Source organism: Euleptes europaea, chromosome 1 (genome assembly GCF_029931775.1).
Source record: "Euleptes europaea isolate rEulEur1 chromosome 1, rEulEur1.hap1, whole genome shotgun sequence".
In the NCBI taxonomy this organism is placed as follows: Eukaryota; Metazoa; Chordata; class Lepidosauria; order Squamata; family Sphaerodactylidae; genus Euleptes; species Euleptes europaea.
In genome coordinates, this window is record NC_079312.1 from 30,689,504 (window position 1) to 30,707,124 (window position 17,621).

General features: G+C 49.2%; 1 protein-coding gene across 1 annotated transcript in view; it reads left to right on the forward strand.

Annotated features, from left to right (window-relative positions):
- The first annotated feature begins 921 nt into the window (after positions 1–921).
- Positions 922–17,621, forward strand: part of USP19 (ubiquitin specific peptidase 19) — a 46,204-nt gene continuing 29,504 nt past the window's right edge. The window contains exons 1-5 of the mRNA XM_056854440.1: positions 922–1,049; positions 7,676–7,953; positions 14,320–14,448; positions 16,683–16,816; positions 17,211–17,588. Of these exons, the coding sequence (XP_056710418.1) occupies positions 7,812–7,953; positions 14,320–14,448; positions 16,683–16,816; positions 17,211–17,588 (783 nt within the window). The 5' untranslated portion in view covers positions 922–1,049; positions 7,676–7,811. The remainder of the gene's footprint in view (positions 1,050–7,675; positions 7,954–14,319; positions 14,449–16,682; positions 16,817–17,210; positions 17,589–17,621) is intronic.

Consider the following 17,621-nt stretch of genomic DNA (forward strand, 5'->3'; position numbering starts at 1 on the left):
GAATGAGAAGTCAGCCCATTGGAAGCAATGGGGCTGTGCAGCCTCTCCCGTTGCTTCCAATGGGCTCACTTGTCATTCGTTTTAGTATATCCCGATTCTGCATAAATTGCCGCATCTGAATTCTCAAAACTCTGCATGGGGGCTTATTTTTGAGTTTTGAGAATTTGGCTGGGGAAAATTTGCATTTAGAGAGCGGCAAATCTAAGGCAAAACTTCCCGTGCATTGTCGCCCTAGGAGTGGTGACTGTGATCGATTCACCCCTGATGAATTGGTCATTTATGCATGGGAGGTTTTGCCTTGGATTTAGACGCACATTTCCCCCATCTAAATTCTCAAAACTCAACAATAAGCCCCCATGCAGTTTTTTGAGAACTCGGATGGGGAAAATGTGCATCTAGAGAGCAGCAGGAAAAGAGGAAGACCCAACAAGAGATGGATGGACTCAATAAAGGAAGCCACGGCCCTCAATTTGCAAGATCTGAGCAGGGCTGTCAAAGAGAGGACATTTTGGAGGACTTTCATTCATAGGGTCGCCATGAGAGCAGAAACTCCAAGGCAAACCCTCCCATGCAGAGCCGAGAGCGTCCATCCAAGCCTCTTTCACGCACAAACCAAACATGCGCCCTTCCTTCAGCGTCCAGTCCACTTATATAGCCTGGTTGCTATTAGTAACGACCACGTGATGCCACCGCCCTCCACGCGGCTAAGATCCCTCCGCGTTCTCTCACCGCTTTCCTCCTCCTCCTCCTCTAAACCGAACACTCCCCCCGCCCTCCCGCACGGTCCGTCTCGTGCGGCCTCCCCGACCACGTGACGTGACGAGGCGCCCTCTCTCTCTCTCTCTCTCTCTCCCTCCCTCTCTCTCCTCGCGCGCGCGCGCGCCGCCGCCGTTTCTTTCTCGTCACGTGGCCGCAGAGCTGCCGGCTGCCGGAACTACGTCACGCGCTCGGGCCTGGCTCCTTCTGAGTCCGCCCGCTCGGAACTTCGGTTCGAAACAAAACAAACCGCGGGGGTGGGAGCCGCCGGGGCCGCTGGGGGGAGGGGGCCGGTGAGTGACGGCGGGGCGAGGAGGTGGCGGCGGTGGCGGTTGCCAAACAGGCGGGGCCTGGCCGCCGGGGGAGGGGGGGAATGGTGAGAGGCTGGGGGAGGGCGGGGGCAGGTGAGGGGGCGGCGCCTGGGGCCCCGTAGGGAAGGGCCCCGCCGGGGGGCGGCGGGCGGGTCCCGAGTGGGTGAGGGTTGGGCTGCCTCATTCCTTGGCGTGGGTGTGCAGAGAAACCCTCCCCCCCCGCCGCCGCCCGCGGTGTTGATAACCGTGCTGGTTTGAGGAACTGTCACTGTGTATCGGTCCCCCCTCCCTTAAGTCCTCCCTTGGCCTGGGAACTTCGTGCCCCTTTTTACACAAAGGAGCCACAGTGGCTGTTCGGGGCCTGGTGTTAAAACCTGGTGGAATTCCTATTGTTTCCTTGCAGTAGTAGAAAAGAGCAAGAGTCCAGTAGCACCTTAAAGACTAACAAAACTATTTTCTGGTAGGGTAGGATCTTTCGTTTTGTTAGTCTTTAAGGTGCTACTGGACTCTTGCTCTTTTCTACTACTGCAGACAGACTAACACGGCTACCCAGTGAATTGTTTCCTTGCGTGCTTGCTTGTGCTTTTGTGTGCTTCACCTCGGGGCTTGACCTCTTGTGGTATCCTTCCCCCCCCCCCCATATCTTTCTGTGTAGACGGGCACACACCGATGCCTTGGCACAGATTGCTCTTGTCAAAAGGGTGTTCATGCATGTGCCAGCGAATTATGTTTGAATTTGAGTCGGGTCACCAGAGGAGCCTTTTCCCAGGGGCATGGGATAAAGTGTAACAGGCTGGTGATGTGCCTTTTTTAGGTTGTGGATGACACGTGGCTTACTGGAAGAGGACCGGGCAGGAACAAGGCTGGAGATGTAACCTCTGCTGTTCCTCCCAAATAAAAGTCTCCAGGAGCAGGTGGTAGATATTATTGTGGCATGTGGAGCAGGCCAAGTGCTGAGAAGTGGGAAGAGATCCTGAAGTGCGGGTAGCCAAGAGCTTGGTTAAGTCAGCACAGTGAAAATAGCATGGTGCAACTACTTATGCCGTGGCATGAGCTGAACTGAAGGCCAACTAGATGCCTAGAAGAACATGTGATAATGAATGGTGCCATAGTAATTTACATGAATTTGCAATTCATGCTGAAATTGACTTGCTTATCAAAATTGGCAAGCCCTTCTGGAAGGATGCTGTGGTAGGTAGGAGTGCTTATGCCTTTTCAGGTGGTGTAAGTTTTTGTTACTGCCTGTAATAAACAATCTGTTTGGCACACAGGCACCTGGAAGCAATTAATTATCATTTGTTTTATATAAACACTTCTAATCTGTTATCTCAGTAATCTTTAGAAGAAATCTGTGTAGTGGGCCAGGGTTCTAAAATTGCCATGTTTTGACTCTTGTTCTCTGTACTTGTGATCCTGCATGAAGCCTTTTCGTGAGTCAAGGTGGATGTTGTTGCACATGCTGTTTTTTTTAATCAAATGCAAAATGTTTCCAAAATTGACCTATTGTTCTAATTACCCCAGTGTTGATGGATAAAACTGGCTGCTTAATGCTTTTCCCCTTTCTTTCCTTAAAATGTTCGCTTTTATTGAAGTTATGTTGAACCTCGATGGTTTTGATTTATTAATTTTTGAAAAGATTATATCCTGCCTTCTCAACTGAGTTCAGAGTGGCTTCCAATATCATAGTTAAGGGTGTAATAAACTAAAATCAGTAATAAAATGGCAACAAAATGGAGCTGGATTCCCTTAATAAATTAATGCATTGGAGGCAGGTCAGGAAGTACAATACTTTTTCTCTAAACCACCTCTTCTCACTTTCTAATCTTGTATTCTGCTCCACTTCACTAGCTTCATTTATGTACACATAGACAGATAGGTATGGGATTTTTGATGACTGAAGGCATGTTGTTTGGAGATTGGACAGAACTTGCTGTCACATTTATGTATACATTGGTTCATATACTTTTTAGCAGTGAAAGGAATGCATGAGAGAGGGGTGCTGAACGTTCCCATGCTTAATGGAAAGGATGAAGAATGCCTGCCACAAACGACTGAACGGAGTTTAGTTGGGTGCAGTTTAGTTGGGTGCCCAGAGTCCCTCTCATATATTTACTGTTGAGGATCCCCCCCCCCATTCTTTCTTGAAAAGAAACATTTGCGTCACTTGGGCTGTGTTGTACTGAGAGGCAAATATTATATTCACATTTAGTAAGGAGTCTGTTTCTGTTCCTGTTTTATTTTTTGCCTTCCTTTGCAGTAGGTGGCTTGGCTTGCCTGAGTAGTCTGGCAGTATTTGCTCTGCAGACACCTTTGTGGCACACCCATTTTCTCATTGTGGCATGATGGGTCTTGGATTTCTAAGGCTGATCTGTGGAGAGATTATCCTTCCTTGGCAGGGGTTGAGCTGTACAATGTTTGAATTTTCTTCAGTGTGGATCTTAAGGAGGAGAGAGAAAATGGGAGGTGGAAGGATTTATGAAAGGTAAAATTTTGCATTTCCTGGGTGTATTGTAGCACCTGAAGTATTCCAGATAATAGGTGGGCTTCCTGAGCTAAGTGGCAAAAATTATTCCAGGTGTGTGGCAGAGGGCCATCTGAATGGGTGACAGTTCTGGGGGGGGGGAGTTCCATTCTCTCTGAGGTACTGGAAATCAAGACAAAGCAGTAGCGACCATGTGTAACTGCTGGCTATCAAAACACTGGGCTTCTGCTGATTAATTGCCTGTTCTGTGGCATCTGATGTCTGGCTTAGAAGAAGTAGAAGAGCTGAATGGGTGGTCCTGGCTGAAACTCTCGATGCTTCCTTTCCACTTCTGTCAGAACCGCTGCTGCTTTTTGAAGTCGATGCTGCTTTCAGTCAGGAGATCTGTGCTCACAAGTAAAAGCCAAATGCCGTCCCATGCTTCCTTTTTATTGCTGGTGCCGTCCCAGGCGTTGTGATGGCAGGAAGGGTGCAGTGAGGTTGTGCCCAGCCTCAGCCTGCAGTGCCCTCTTTGTTCTCAGACCAGGAGAGATTTACCCACTCCTCCCTTCTGCATCATGGCTGCTTCCTTAGATCCTATCATTTTGTGCAGCGTGCCAAGCCCTGAGTCTCAGGCTCCTTGTTGGGAGTAGCTTGGGCATGTTTAGTGCAGCATCCTTTCCCTCATGGAAGCCAATTAGGGCGCTCCAGGGAGCTTCCTTTAACTTGTCTCAAGGAGCAATTGTCTCTGATTTGTGTTTAGTCCGTTGGCTGTATTGAATTGGTCCGTCTAGACATTAGGAAGAATTTTCTAACAGAGCGGTTCCTCAGTGGAACAGGCTTCCTTGGGAGGTGGTGAGCTCTCCTTCCCTGGAGGTTTTTAAGCAGAGGCTAGATGGCCATCTGTCAGCAATGCTGATTCTATGATCGTAGGCAGATCATGAGAGGGAGGGCACCTTGGCCATCTTCTTGGCATGGAGTAGGGGTCACTGGGGCTGTGTGGGGGAGGTAGTTGTGAATTTCCTGCATTGTGCAGGGGGTTGGACTAGACCAGTAGTCGACAAACCACGGCTCGCGAGCCGCATGCGGCTCTTTGGCCCCTTGGGTGTGGCTCTGCCCCTGGGCGCTGTGCCTGCTGCTTAGTCTCCCCCGGGGCCCAGGTGGCCGCGGTTCCTGCCGGCGCTTCTCCTGTTGCTGTGACGGCCGGCTGGCGGCTGCCCCTCCCTCCTCTGAGACGCCTCTGCGCAGGCGGCGTCTCTCCCTCCCGGGGCTCCGCTCCCCCGCGCGTGTGCGGTCACAGCCCGCCCGCCCCCGGGCCGTCAAGCCCAACCCCAGTCCCAGCGCCAACCCACAGGGGAGGGGGGAAGAGCCCTCGGACCCCCACTTACCTGGAGAGAAGCCTGGAGAGGCGGCAAGCGGCAGCCGGCTAGAGCCGCCTCCCAGCACCCGGGGGGGTAGGCTCGAGGTCCCCACAACCTCCGACCGGCCCGCTCGTCAGCTGGCGAGCGGGAGAGCCGGTCCAGGCAGACCATGCCTGGCCGACGGGGCACTGCAGTGGCCGCGACGGGCCCCAGGCCCCAGGCTGACCCGCCAGCCAGGTCCCCAAGGAGAGGCTGAACAGCCCGCCCATCAGCTGGCAGGCGGAGGGGGGAGCGCGATGGCGGGGGGAGGCAGAGGGGTCGGCACGGCTCCAGTCCTAGCTCCCACTGGGAAACGGTTGGTGGGACGGTGGGGGGAACAGGCGTGGAGAGGAGACGCCTGAAGGAAAGACCCACCCCACGCAAGACGGGCTGAGGGTGGGCGGAAGAGCCTGGGGAGGGCAAGGACGAGGCCCCCGCCCTCTGAGACAACTCTCCTGGCAAGGAGAAGAAGAGGTGCGGGGGAAGGGATCTTTATAGTCTCGGGTTGAGGGGAAAGGGGGCGGAGCCTAGGTGGCTTCAAGGGAAATCTCAATCGTTGTGCTGTTGATGTTTGGCTCTGTTGACTGGTGAGTTTGCCGACCACTGGACTAGACGACCCTGATGGTCCCTTCCAACTCTATGATTCAATGTTCTTAATATCCCAGAAATCTTCTTGATGACAGGCTCTTCTGAATTCTCAGATCTTCCTGAAATGTTGGAAGACGGCACAGTTGACGTAATGTTAATCTTTGGGGTACCAGGCTGCCAAGACGAATCTGTGTGGAAGAATGAACTGTTCGTGGTGGCGTCCTTTAATTTGGGAAGAGTCTGGCAGAGTGTTGTTAATGGTTGGTGTCCAGACCTCACCATAGGGCTTTCTGTCATGAGGTGGTTGCATCTAGCGCACATCCCTGTCCTGAGTGTTACCATTTCCTAGTAATACTACCCATTCAGAAGAATGTCCACATAGACCGTTGCCCATGGATATCCACCAGGAGCAGCAGTGGGCAATGGTGGAAGCATGGCTGAGTGGTAGAGCATCTGCTTGGCATGCAGAAGGTCCCCGGTTCAATCCCTGGCATCTCCAGTTAAAGGGACTAGGCAAGCAGGTGATGTGAAAGACCTCAGCCTGAGACCCTGGAGAGCCGCTGCCAGTCTGAGTAGACAATACTGACTTTGATGGACCCAGGGTCTGATTCAGTATAAGGCAGCTTCATGTGTTCATGTGGTGATGGGATGAGAAGAGGCGATGGCTGAGTGAGTTGGTGGGAGAGCTTCAGAGGGCCTCAGAAGGCTGCCTTTTGAGAAACAGGACTTGTGAACACACATCTCTGGAGAGTGTGTACGTACCTGGTCGCTTACTTCAGAGGCCAGGTTTCTCGGGGAGGCTTTGTACATTGGTTGCCAGTGAGCCTTTCTGGTCCGTGTCACAGTCAGTCGGTGTCCAGTGTGCTCAAATCGCTTTTGTTCCCTTAAGTTCACAGACAGGTCAGAACCCTTCTTGAACTTGGGTGGCTTTTCCAAGTAAAAGTTCCCCGGCTTCATCTCCTGGCAGTAACTGTGGAGAAGTAGAAGAGTGAGTTGTGAGGCAGCCATGTTTAGAGCTCTTGGGAGCTGAACTGGCAGAGTATATAGCTGAAAAATAAAAAGCTCCCCCTCCCCATGGTGGTCTAAACCCTTCCTGGTTAAGACCAGATGCTGGAGAGTGAAATTGACACTTGGCTATGGGGAGCCCTGTGCCACGCTGAGAATATGCCAATCGATGTTCTGGCAGGGGGGAAGGTGCTGGCCCGTCTCTGCCTGGAGTGTAGCAGGAGGCCTGTGTTGCTCATCCTGGCAGGCTGTAGCAAGCTGGGGTGTCTCTGATTACCTCTTGAGGGAGCTGCTTTTTCTTTCAGCAGCGCAATGATGAATATTTTAAGGAGCGGCTAACCTTTTGAATCCATGGCGCTCAAAGGGGCAAGTAGCTGCAGGGCGTTGCCGGAATTTAGAAAGCGCCAAGGGCTGTCCATAACTTCAAGGAAGCTTTGTTGTCATCTGCCCCCATTAAAGGGCTCGCATTGATGTCTGATACGGCGGCGTCTGCAGCATCCTGCACAAAACCCAGCAGCTTTAGGCTAAGCTGCACTCTGTAATGCAAAGAAATTGAATAATAGCACCATCCACTCATTTTCTGCTAGCTCCTCACCAGGGCAGCTTTCTATGTTGGGTGAGAAATAGCTGGTTCAGGCTACCATTTTGTCCTTGGGCATGTCATGCAAGACTGTAAAACAAAGCTTCTGCCTGAAAATTCTTGTTTTCAGTGCTGTTCTTAAACTGATTAGAGCCTGACTGGGCAGTTCTGTCCCTTCCAGTTTAGTTGTCTTGACTTCCCCAGGAACATATACGGCTTGCTTGGCCTATCTGGTGGAAGTTTGCTGTTCCTGTTGAGCAGAGCACACAACAACCCACATGAACACATGAAGCTGCCTTATACTGAATCAGACCCCTGGTTCATCAAAGTCAGTATTGCCTACTCAGACCAGTAGCGGCTCTCCAGGGTCTCAGGCAGAGGTCTTTCACATCACCTACTTCCCTACTCCCTTTAACTGGAGATGCCAGGGATTGAACGTGGGACCTTCTGCATGCCACACAGATGCTGTGCCACTGAGCTACGGCCTTTCCTTCAGTTAGCCTTAGTCAAACTACCAGCAAAGAACTTAGCCCCTTCCACTGCCGTCCTTACGCCTTCCTCCGTTTGCTCCCAGGGCATTTGTTCCTTGCCAGAGTGATTGACCACAAAGAGTCGCCAAGATAGCTGGCCCAGGAAGAAAGCGTCGCACCCCTGACCCAGACTCCGTCACTGACCCCGGCGGGCCGTTTGTCTCGTCCAAACGGCTGAAAATGTCCAGCAGTGCCAGCGTCCCTGGCCAGAGGAGAACAGCCCGGGGGACTGAGGATGCCACCAACAAGAAGAAGCAGAAAGACCGAGCCAATCAGGAGAGTAAGGAAGGCGAGAGGCCGGCGGGCAGTGACTCAAAGAAAGGTAGGGCTTTGGGGAATAGCTGTTCTGTGTGTAAATTGGGAGCTGGTGAACTATTTGCACAAAACTGTGGTGGGGCTTGGAAAATCTCCGTTCATTTACAAATGTAATGCTGTGATTAGGGATGGAAAAACAATTCCAAGTCAACTCCTAGTGGGAACACGTTGAATGTACTGAAAGCGTTAAGTCACTGGCTGAACATTCTGACAAAGCGTCCTTGTTGTGAGTACAAAGAAGTATGTCGAGTTCATGAAGGAGTAGCTCATCTATATTGTGTGGTCTCAAGTATGTGTCAAAGAAAGATGGACCAGATTAAAACGTGGAAGTAGCAGCCGTGGCTCGATAAATTAAGGGTAAAGATTGGCCTGTTTTTGAAGACTTTCTTCAAAAAGCAATTTTGGCAGAGATAGGAAGGAGGATGGCAAAAGGCACAAAAGTGTAAATGAGGGGGGTAAGGAAGAAGGAGGGCCCATAACTGATGTGAGTGTGGGGGGAGCATAGAGCAAGAAGCCTGATCGAGGAGCGGGAAAGTCTTATGACAGGACAAGATAACTTAAGGTGGAATGTGGCAGGGAACTAATTCACAGACTTAAGGAGAGGGAAGTAAGTTCTTAGTGGCCATTTATGCATGGGAGGTTTTGCCTGGCATTTGCTACTCTCTAGAACCACATTTTCCCCATCCGAATCCTCAAAACTCAAAAATAAGCCCCCATGCAGAGTTTTGAGAATTTGGATTGGGATAATGTGCATCTAAAGAGCAGCAATTCCCAGGCAAAACCTCCCATGCATAAATGGCCAGTGACAGGAGTTAACTGCGTATGGCTGTGACTCTCTTGGCATGGTCAGGTGTCCCTGGCATGGAGCGTTTGTTGTCCAGGTTTGGTATCCTCTACTAATTTTGGCTCTGTATCTGGGCTTCCGAAGTTTTGGAAATAGCAATGGGGTGTGTCTAAATTTCTTTGCCTCCTGGATGTTATGTCCACAGTGGCAGCTTTTTCCCTCTTTTCCTTGTGGTGAGCGGTACTTGTAAGTCACGCCAACAGGGGCCAGATGCCATAGAGGCCAAAACAGCGCTTAAGCATTCTCTCTCTCTCTCTCTCTCTCTCTCTCTCTCTCTCTCTCTCTCTCTCTCTTTCTCTCTTTCGACAGGACAGTTGCTTTGCAAGGGATAGGACAGGGAATTTGTGTAATTCAAAAGCCTGCCTTTGCATCCTGGCCTCAGTGCAAACTGCAGTTCTCAGGGCTGTTCCCTGCTTGACTCTTTTTCCTACACAAATTCTTGCAAATTGTGGGAGGCTCTTAACACTGACATCTTGTAGGCATGTGTTTTTCTGTGCTCTCTAAGCCTTCTTAGGAGAGAGAGGAGTATCTCCAGTCTAATCACTGTCCCTATAGGGTAATTCACTGTCACTCATTCCAGGTGGGTGGGGGGGAAGTACCAGTGGCATTAGCATCCAGGAGAACTAAGCAGAGAACTATAATTTCATGAGGTTTACAGTAGTTCAATTACCACTGACTCTCTCCCCTATATACATTATGCTGATTGTGTTTGATTGTATCTAGGGCTGCTCTTACCTCTTGTGGTATGGCCTGAAACCATTCGCTGCAGCGGCGAACACTGCTGCTAATTGCTGCGGCACTGACAGGCGTCTGGGAGGATTGTGACACTGTTAGTTGCAGTTAGGTTTTCTAGATAGAGATTACTTAACAAGAACATTATACTAATAATGTGTTCTGTCAGCGGAGGGGCAGATTAGAATGGGACCACAAAGGAACTCTTAGTAATGATTCATTAATTCCTCTGGCAGCAAATCTTGTTACCGGGCTATTACTGCAATTGGATGAGCAGCAAGCTTGGGGTGGGTTTCATGATTGTTCTGTTCTTAAGTTTGCAGTTTGCGTTGCAATTTTTTAAATTTTTGTGTAGCTTGGCCTTCCTTTGAGGAGAATGTAAAGTATCCATTGGTGGTTTGCCTGGAACTCCTTAATTACTTAAACTTTCAGAATGCAGATAGCAGTAGCTTTGTTGTTTCTGGGGTGAAACAAACAAACAAGAAATATGGGCACAGCACACTGTTTTATCGAGCCCACTTCTGTTGGTATTGGGGAGTGTAAAAGAGGAATGGTTTGGGAAGGTTGGAGCCCCAGAAGAGGAAATCTTCACTGATCGCTTCTAGATTCTTTCCATCCCCAAAGATCTTTTTTAAAAAAAAACAGAATTGCTGCATATAGCAACTTCTGAGAGCTAACTAGGGTGTGTTTAATTAAATAGGACAACACAGCGGCCTTCCGAAATTCCACATCTTGAAGAGAAGTTGTGCAAATTTACTGTGTGCGGAAAGAATAATTCACGCTGTGCCAGTAGTACTTGGCATAAACTTTGTTCAGCCTCAGGGTGGCGGCCCTCCTCATTCAAGCTGAGGCAGCAGTTAGGTATTCTCTTCAGTTGCAGATGAGTATGCATAAAAAGAAAAAGGGTGATGGAAGACGGGGGAGAGAAGCAGGGGGCTTGGGACTCAGCCCCTTCTTGAGGGGCTGGACGGAAGAGAGCCACCAGGGTTTGCTGAGAACGGCACTCAGACTGCCTCACTGCCTTCACCTCTGTAAAGCAGCACCCACTGCCTAGAAAGCTTAGGATTCTCAATAAGACAACGCAGCTCTAAAGAAATGGCACTGCTGCTTGTTTCTCCGCATTACAAGCGGGTTGGTAGGTGTTGATCTGGATACCCCGTCATAATCCACTTTGCTCTTTTCTACCAGCGTACCCTGCCTTTACTGTGAAAAGTAGGTGGAGATTGTTCCCTGAGCATAGCCCTGCCTACTTTCTCTAATACCCCCCCCCCCCGGTACAGAGACATGATAATATAATTGCAGAATGGGCGGGAATGTCTGTGCAAGAGCGGGTGGCGACCCATAAAACCACAGGCACCACAGGGTTTGCTGAGAACGGCACTCAGACTGCCTCACTGCCTTCACCTCTGTAAAGCAGCACCCACTGCCTAGAAAGCTTAGGATTCTCAATAAGACAACGCAGCTCTAAAGAAATGACACTGCTGCTTGTTTCTCCGCATTACAAGACGGTTGGTAGGTGTTGATCTGGATACACCGTCATAATCCATTTTGCTCTTTTCTACCAGCGTACCCTGCCTTTACTGTGAAAAGTAGGTGGAGATTTTTCCCTGAGCGTAGCCCTTCCTACTTTCTCTAATACCCCCCCCCCCCGGTACAGAGACATGATAATATAATTGCAGAATGGGCGGGAATGTCTGTGCAAGAGCGGGTGGCGACCCATAAAACCACAGGCACCATGATCTATCCCCAGTACTGTTCTGTTCTACAGGGCAACATGTCTGCTTTGTCTCTCTGTTCTCATAATGCTTGAGCTGTTGATTCCAGCCCCAAAGTAGCAAACACCACACTTTCCAAAGGATCGCCTTCTCTCTTCGACTCGAGGGATGCAGGCCCCTCTGCCTGCGTGCGCTGTGGCTGTGTGGTGCTGTTGCCACGTGACCAAGAAGGAGGCAAGAGCTTCTGCTGCTCTTCCCCAGTTCAAGAAGTCGTGACCTGAATTTTGGGAGATGATATATAACGAAATAAGACTGATTTTACAACAAAATATTTCTAAAACACCTGAAATGATGCTGTTAAGTATGATACCGGACACTATTTATACCCATAGACTTTTTTTGATATATGCTACCACGGCTGCACGTTTAATATATGCAGCTAAATGGAAGACTGACGAGATACCGACAAAAAAAGACTGGATAAGTAAGAGGCTGGAACTGACGGAGATGGCTTACAGCTTTGATTAATCAAAATGATAATGTACAATTTTGGGGGGAATGGGAAGCGTGGAGAATTTACTGTGAAAATCAGTTTATGACGGGACCTTTTAAAGGATATTCATTGATTTAATCCCTTATAAATATATGTCAGTAAGATAAAATTAAGACATTGAATGAAAATGGTAAGATTAGATAATATGAGAATCTGCTAATTGAAATATAAGAGGATTAGTATTGTTAGCAAAGGTATACACAATTTATTTTAAGATAGAAGAGAGTGAGGGGGAAGTCACATTTTTATTTTCTTTTTGTTATTATTAATAATATTACATGTTTTTAATTGTTTTATAATCTTAGTATTACTTGCTTACTTACATGTTATTATATTAAATGAAAAACAATAAAATATTTTTTAAAAAAGAAGTCGTGACCTGATAGGGTACCTGCCATCCATTGCTGCCTCAGCATGCCAGTTCTCTGAGAGCCAGTGTGGTGTAGTGGTTAAGAGCGGTGGACTCTGATCTGGAGAACCCAGTTTGATTCCCCACTCCTCCTCATGAGCGGCAGAGGCTAATCTGGTGAACTGGATTTGTTTCCCCACTCCTACATGCGAAGCCAGCTGGGTGACCTTGGGCCAGTCACACTCTCTCAGCCTCGCCTACCTCACAGGGTGTCTGTTGTGGGGAGGGGGAATGGATTGTAAGCCAGTTTGATGCTTCCTTAAGTGGTAGAGAAAGTCGGCATATAAAAACCAACTCGTCTTCTCAAGGCTTGTTTGGCTTGTGGCCTTCCTTTCACAGCTTGTCACTGAGTACCATGTTTAGGTTGCAACCCAGGCAGCAATGGATTGTTCTGAAGGAAACCCAGCAGGGTATGTGCTGGTCAACAGCATGAGGTGTGACCCGTTCAGGACCCCGGTCCAATATTGGGAGCAGACAGGGCTTATGGGTTGGGGATAGCTGCTGCAGCAGGAAGGACCCCCCCCCCATTGTTTTCCTGTATTTCTTTGCTCACCAGAGCCTTTCCCTGACCTGGAGCTGGTAGGTTCCAGTGGGCAGAGGGACTGTGAGGAAGGTAAGTCAGAGAGGCACATGGCCAAGTACTGAACCGCTGCCCTTGCCCCCACATCTGCCTGCTTGCGTGGCTTTTCTTCTTTGGGCCCGAGGGTCGCTTTTTGCCTGCCTAGCAAGCCGTAGAAGTAGCATAACAGAGAAGCTGGGCCTTGAGTGTTGTAAAGAGTGTGACAGCTTGAGCGGGTAGGGAATATCCAGAGCACTTGCCCTTGCTCACAGCCAGCCCTGTAGTGGTGATTGCGGTCAAGGGCATGAACCCATGCAGCTGCCTTATACTGAATCAGACCCTTGGTCCATCAAAGTTAGTATTGTCTACTCAGACTGGCAGCGGCTCTCCAGGGTCTCAGGCAGAGGTCTTTCACATCACCTACTTGCCTAGTCTTTTTAATTGGAGATGCCAGGGATTGAACCTGGGACCTTCTGCATGCCAAGAAGATGCTCTACCGCTGAGCCATAGCCCTCCCCTTGTAGCCATGGCTTCTGGAATCACGTTTGGGTCCCTCCACAGGGAAGGAGAACATCCAGGCATCTGTGTCTGCTTCAGGGTTGGGGGAGAACCCACAAGCTCCTAACCTGTGTCACCCAGTGATCAGCGTAGCTCAGCCAGTGCTTCCAGACAGATGGGATTCAGGCACAGGGAGGGGCCACTGGTCAGTGGTCGAGCCTCTGCTTTGGCATGCAAAGGGTCTCGGGTTCAGTCCCTGGCATCTCCACTTAAGGATCAGGTAGTAGGTCGTGTGAAAGACCTTCGCCTGAAAACCTGGAGAGCTTCTGGCATTAACCTTGACGGACCAATGGTCTTATTCAGTGTAAGGCAGCTTCATGTGTTCAAGAGGGTTCACAAGTGGGACATGGCGGGGCGCTGTCCGTTCTCCCAGGACTGGTTAATCTACGATCCAATACTCAACTAACGTTATGTTTGTATCTTGCTTCAGAGTGTGCAGAGTGCTTCACAAACATAATCCAGTAATCCTTATGACAGTCCAGTCACCTTGGTGTCAAGGTTAACTCTGCTACACTTAACATGCTGTATCTGAGAATGGGTGTGTGTGGGGTGGGGGTTTCATGGCTAATAGCCATTGGTCACCCTGTTTGTATTTATCTAATCAGTTAAAAAGTTCTATTTGTTGTCCATGTATCCCTAAGTGGGTTTTTAATGCTTTCTCCCCCATTGTTACCAACTGTGACAGCATTTTTTTTTTTTTTGCTTTTAATATATTTTACTTAATCAAAGCCTCCTTGAGCAGGTTCTCTGGAGAGGCTACATGGAAATTTTCAAAATAAAAGCTGACAACGTGTGGTGATTAGTTTTATATAGCCTGGTTTGTTTTTTTTGCCATTTGCGCCAGGAGTCCACCCCACTTGCATCTTGTCACTAGCCATATTGCATGCTGTTTCAAGCCCCTCACTCCAGGCTGAAAAGCTGGTGATTCATTTAATTGCTTTTGCAATTCTGGCTTGGCAGAGGGTAAACACACCTTGCGTTCCCCCCCTTTCCCCCCTCCTAGACCTGCTGCTGGACTGGAAGCAGAATGCCCATGAGGTCATCGTGAAGCTGAACTTGGGCAGCGGGGCCCTGAAGACAGAGGAGGTGGAAACGTCTTTCACGGATACCAGCTGCGTTGTCAACTTACCTGGTGTGTGGTGCAGACTGACTCTTTCTCCTGTAGGTCTTAGGCATTGTGTTTGAGTAGGAGAATAGATTCTCTTTTTGCTGGGGGGCGGGGGGGTTAGAATTGCTTCCTTTGTTTTGTGGAACTCAAACGATGACCGCCAGCAGAAACGACATTCCAAGAGCACATGAGCTAATGAGTCGATGGAGCCATAAGAGCATGGACAAGTCCTTTCCAATTATGGTAAATTCAAAATCCTGCCTTGCCTAACCATAGAATAGAAGGATTAGCGTCTAATCTAGCTAGAAAGAAGGCTCTTGAGAGATGAGGAATTGTCAAGAAGTAGGTATAGGCAGACAAACCACGTGGTGGTGGTATTCCGAAAAACTGAGATGAGCAAATGCAATGAGCACGAAAAGATGTGCTGTCATAATCAATCTCTTTGATACGCTTTTTTATTATAGCGAAAGCTTCTGTTTTTCCATGATCTGATATCATGTTCCACGATATTCCTACAGCAAAATGCCAAGCAGGACAAAGTCGGTAGGAGGAATCAAGAGCAGTGGCAAGTTTTTGTGAGGCATGGACGTGTAGAGATTTGGGCCTCTTAGTCCTGCCATTGCCTGTCTTAACAGACATGAAAATTAGGCATTCTCCTGAAGGTGGATTGGGGACTTGGGGGGGTTCAGGTTTTCCAGTTTGTAGGTCTGTGCGTTGGGCAAAGAGAATGCATGCCAGGATGAATGTCGCCTTCCTCTGGTCTATTCCTGCCTTGAGGAAGACAGGGAAAGAACTCTTCACGTGCCTAGAAGAACTGTCTGCGGTAGAAAGCAGGTGGTAGAAGAGGGCGAGTGGGAATCAGGCTAGGCACTGATCTCTGGCTACTGTGGAAAGAAGCGCTACAAGTTTTTGCTCAGCTTGCCTCTTCAGCATTCACCTGTCGGAGACCCAAAGGTTACATCATCCCATCCCATTTTGGGAAGCAGCATTAACTGAGGTTAAGAATGAAAAGTTAATATGAACACTTGCTGAACGATTGCTGGAAAGAGGGACAGGGTAGATGTTTCTCAAGATGGAGAGGCCCCTGTGTTGTTCTGTGTCAGGTCATGTTGCTTTTTCAGTTCTCAGTCTAGGAATCCGAAATCCCTAAAGCCTCAATCAAGTTTTGTCAGATTGGCAGCTGCTTCGTGTCCCTGCTGGAATTTACTGTATGGGGGGACAAATAAAGAGGAAATGATTTCCTGAATTGGGTGGGAGGAGAGTCCAGCAGATGCCGCATATTATACCATGAAGTGCAAAATAGGTGCTTTATTTAGATGCTTGTATCCTGGTTTTCTCTCCAATGGGGATCCGAAGCAGCTTGCAGAATTATTCTTTCTCCATTTGATCCTCACAACAATACTGTGAGGTAAGCTAGGCTGAGTGTGTCTGACTGGCCCAGGGTCACCCAGTGAGCCTTGTGACAGAGTAGGGATTTAGAATCATAGAATCATAGAGTTGGAAGGGACCACCAGGGTCATCTACTCCAACCCCCTGCACAATGCAGGAAATTAACAACTACCTCCCCCCACATCCCCAGTGACCCCAAGCCTCCCCCTGCCATGCAGGATCCCACAATCAAAGCACTCCTGACAGATGGCCATCCAGCCTCTGCTTAAAGACCTCCAAAGATGGGGACTCCACCACCCTCAGAGGCAGCACATTCCACCGTCAATCAGCCCTCACCATCAGAAAGTTCTTCCTAATGTTTAGGTGGAATCGCTTTTCTGTTAGTTTAAATCCATTACTCTGTGTCCTAGTCTCTGGAGTAACAGAGAACAAGCTAGTTCCCTCATCAACGTGACATCTCTTCAAATATTTAAACATGGCTATCATGTCTCCCCTCAACCTTCTCTTCTCCACACTAAACAAACCCAACTCCCTAAGCCTCTCCTCATAGGGAATTTAAACTTGGTTCTCTCAATTCCTAGTGTGACATTTTAACCTCCATGCTACACTGAAGCCCAACAGCTTGTGCAGGATACTGGAAGGTTAAGCTTTAACTTAAAGACATTCTAGTCCACATTCTGCTTAGATGACCTTTAAAAAAAATTTTTTTATATTTTAAAAAAACAACCAAGCCCCTCATACAGGAAATACCATTGTATTCTGGTGCTTAACTGTGGCCCCTCCGTTGTGCCATACTGGAGAGGGAAAGTCAGTAGTGTGCCCTCCAAGCCTGTGGTCTTTTAATATGCTCCGTCTCTCCTCCGCTCCAGATGGTCGTCAGTGGAGCTGCCAGTTCTATGAGGAGATTGAGAGCTCCTGCAGCAAAGTCCAGTGGAAGAAGGGCAACATCCTCCATTTGGTGTTGCAGAAAAAGATCCCTCTGCATAACTGGACTTCACTCTTGGTAAGCTTCCCCCCTGCTACCCCGCACAATCCAGTTCTGTCCTTTTGCTTTTGAGACCTTGGCTCAGTAGAAGAAGAAGAGTTGGCTTTTATATATTGACTTTCTCTACCACTTAAGGGAGAATCAAACCAGCTTACAATCACCTTCCCTTCCCCTCCTCACAAGAGACACCCTGTGAGGTAGGTGGGGCTGAGAGTGTGTGGCTGGCCCAAGGTCGCCCAGCTGGCTTCATGTGGAGGAGTGGGGAAACAAATCCAGTTCACCAGATTAGCCTCTGCTGCTCATGAGGAGCAGTGGGGAATCAAACCCAGTTCTCCAGATCAGAGTCCACTGCTCCAAACCACTGCTCTTAACCACTACACCATTGATCCCGCTTTCTCACATTTTTCTCCAGAAGCGCAGCAAGGATGTCCCAAAGGAGCAGCCAAAGAGGACTGTCTGTAAGGATAACGGCAAGGAGAAGCCCGCTTCAACAGAGGTCGCTTCTGAGGAGCTCCACGCAGATGGGTCCGTGGAGCCACCCAGGGGCAAACGGGAGTCCTCCATCCCTAAGCGAGCCCCTGGGAGGAACGAGCTGGTGGGAGAGAAGAACCCAGCAGGCCCCGGGCTGCCAAGTGGCCCTTGTGCCAAGAGGGCCATATACGTCAAGGCCACTCTGTCGGAGAAGGAAAGGAACAGCGGTGATACGGGGAGCTCAGGGCTCAGTGAGATGATTGTTGGCAATCACAGGAACGGCCGGGAGGCCCAGGGGGATGCCCTGCTGGACCTGAAGGTGAGGAGCAAGGGAGAGAAAGGAGGGTCTGTT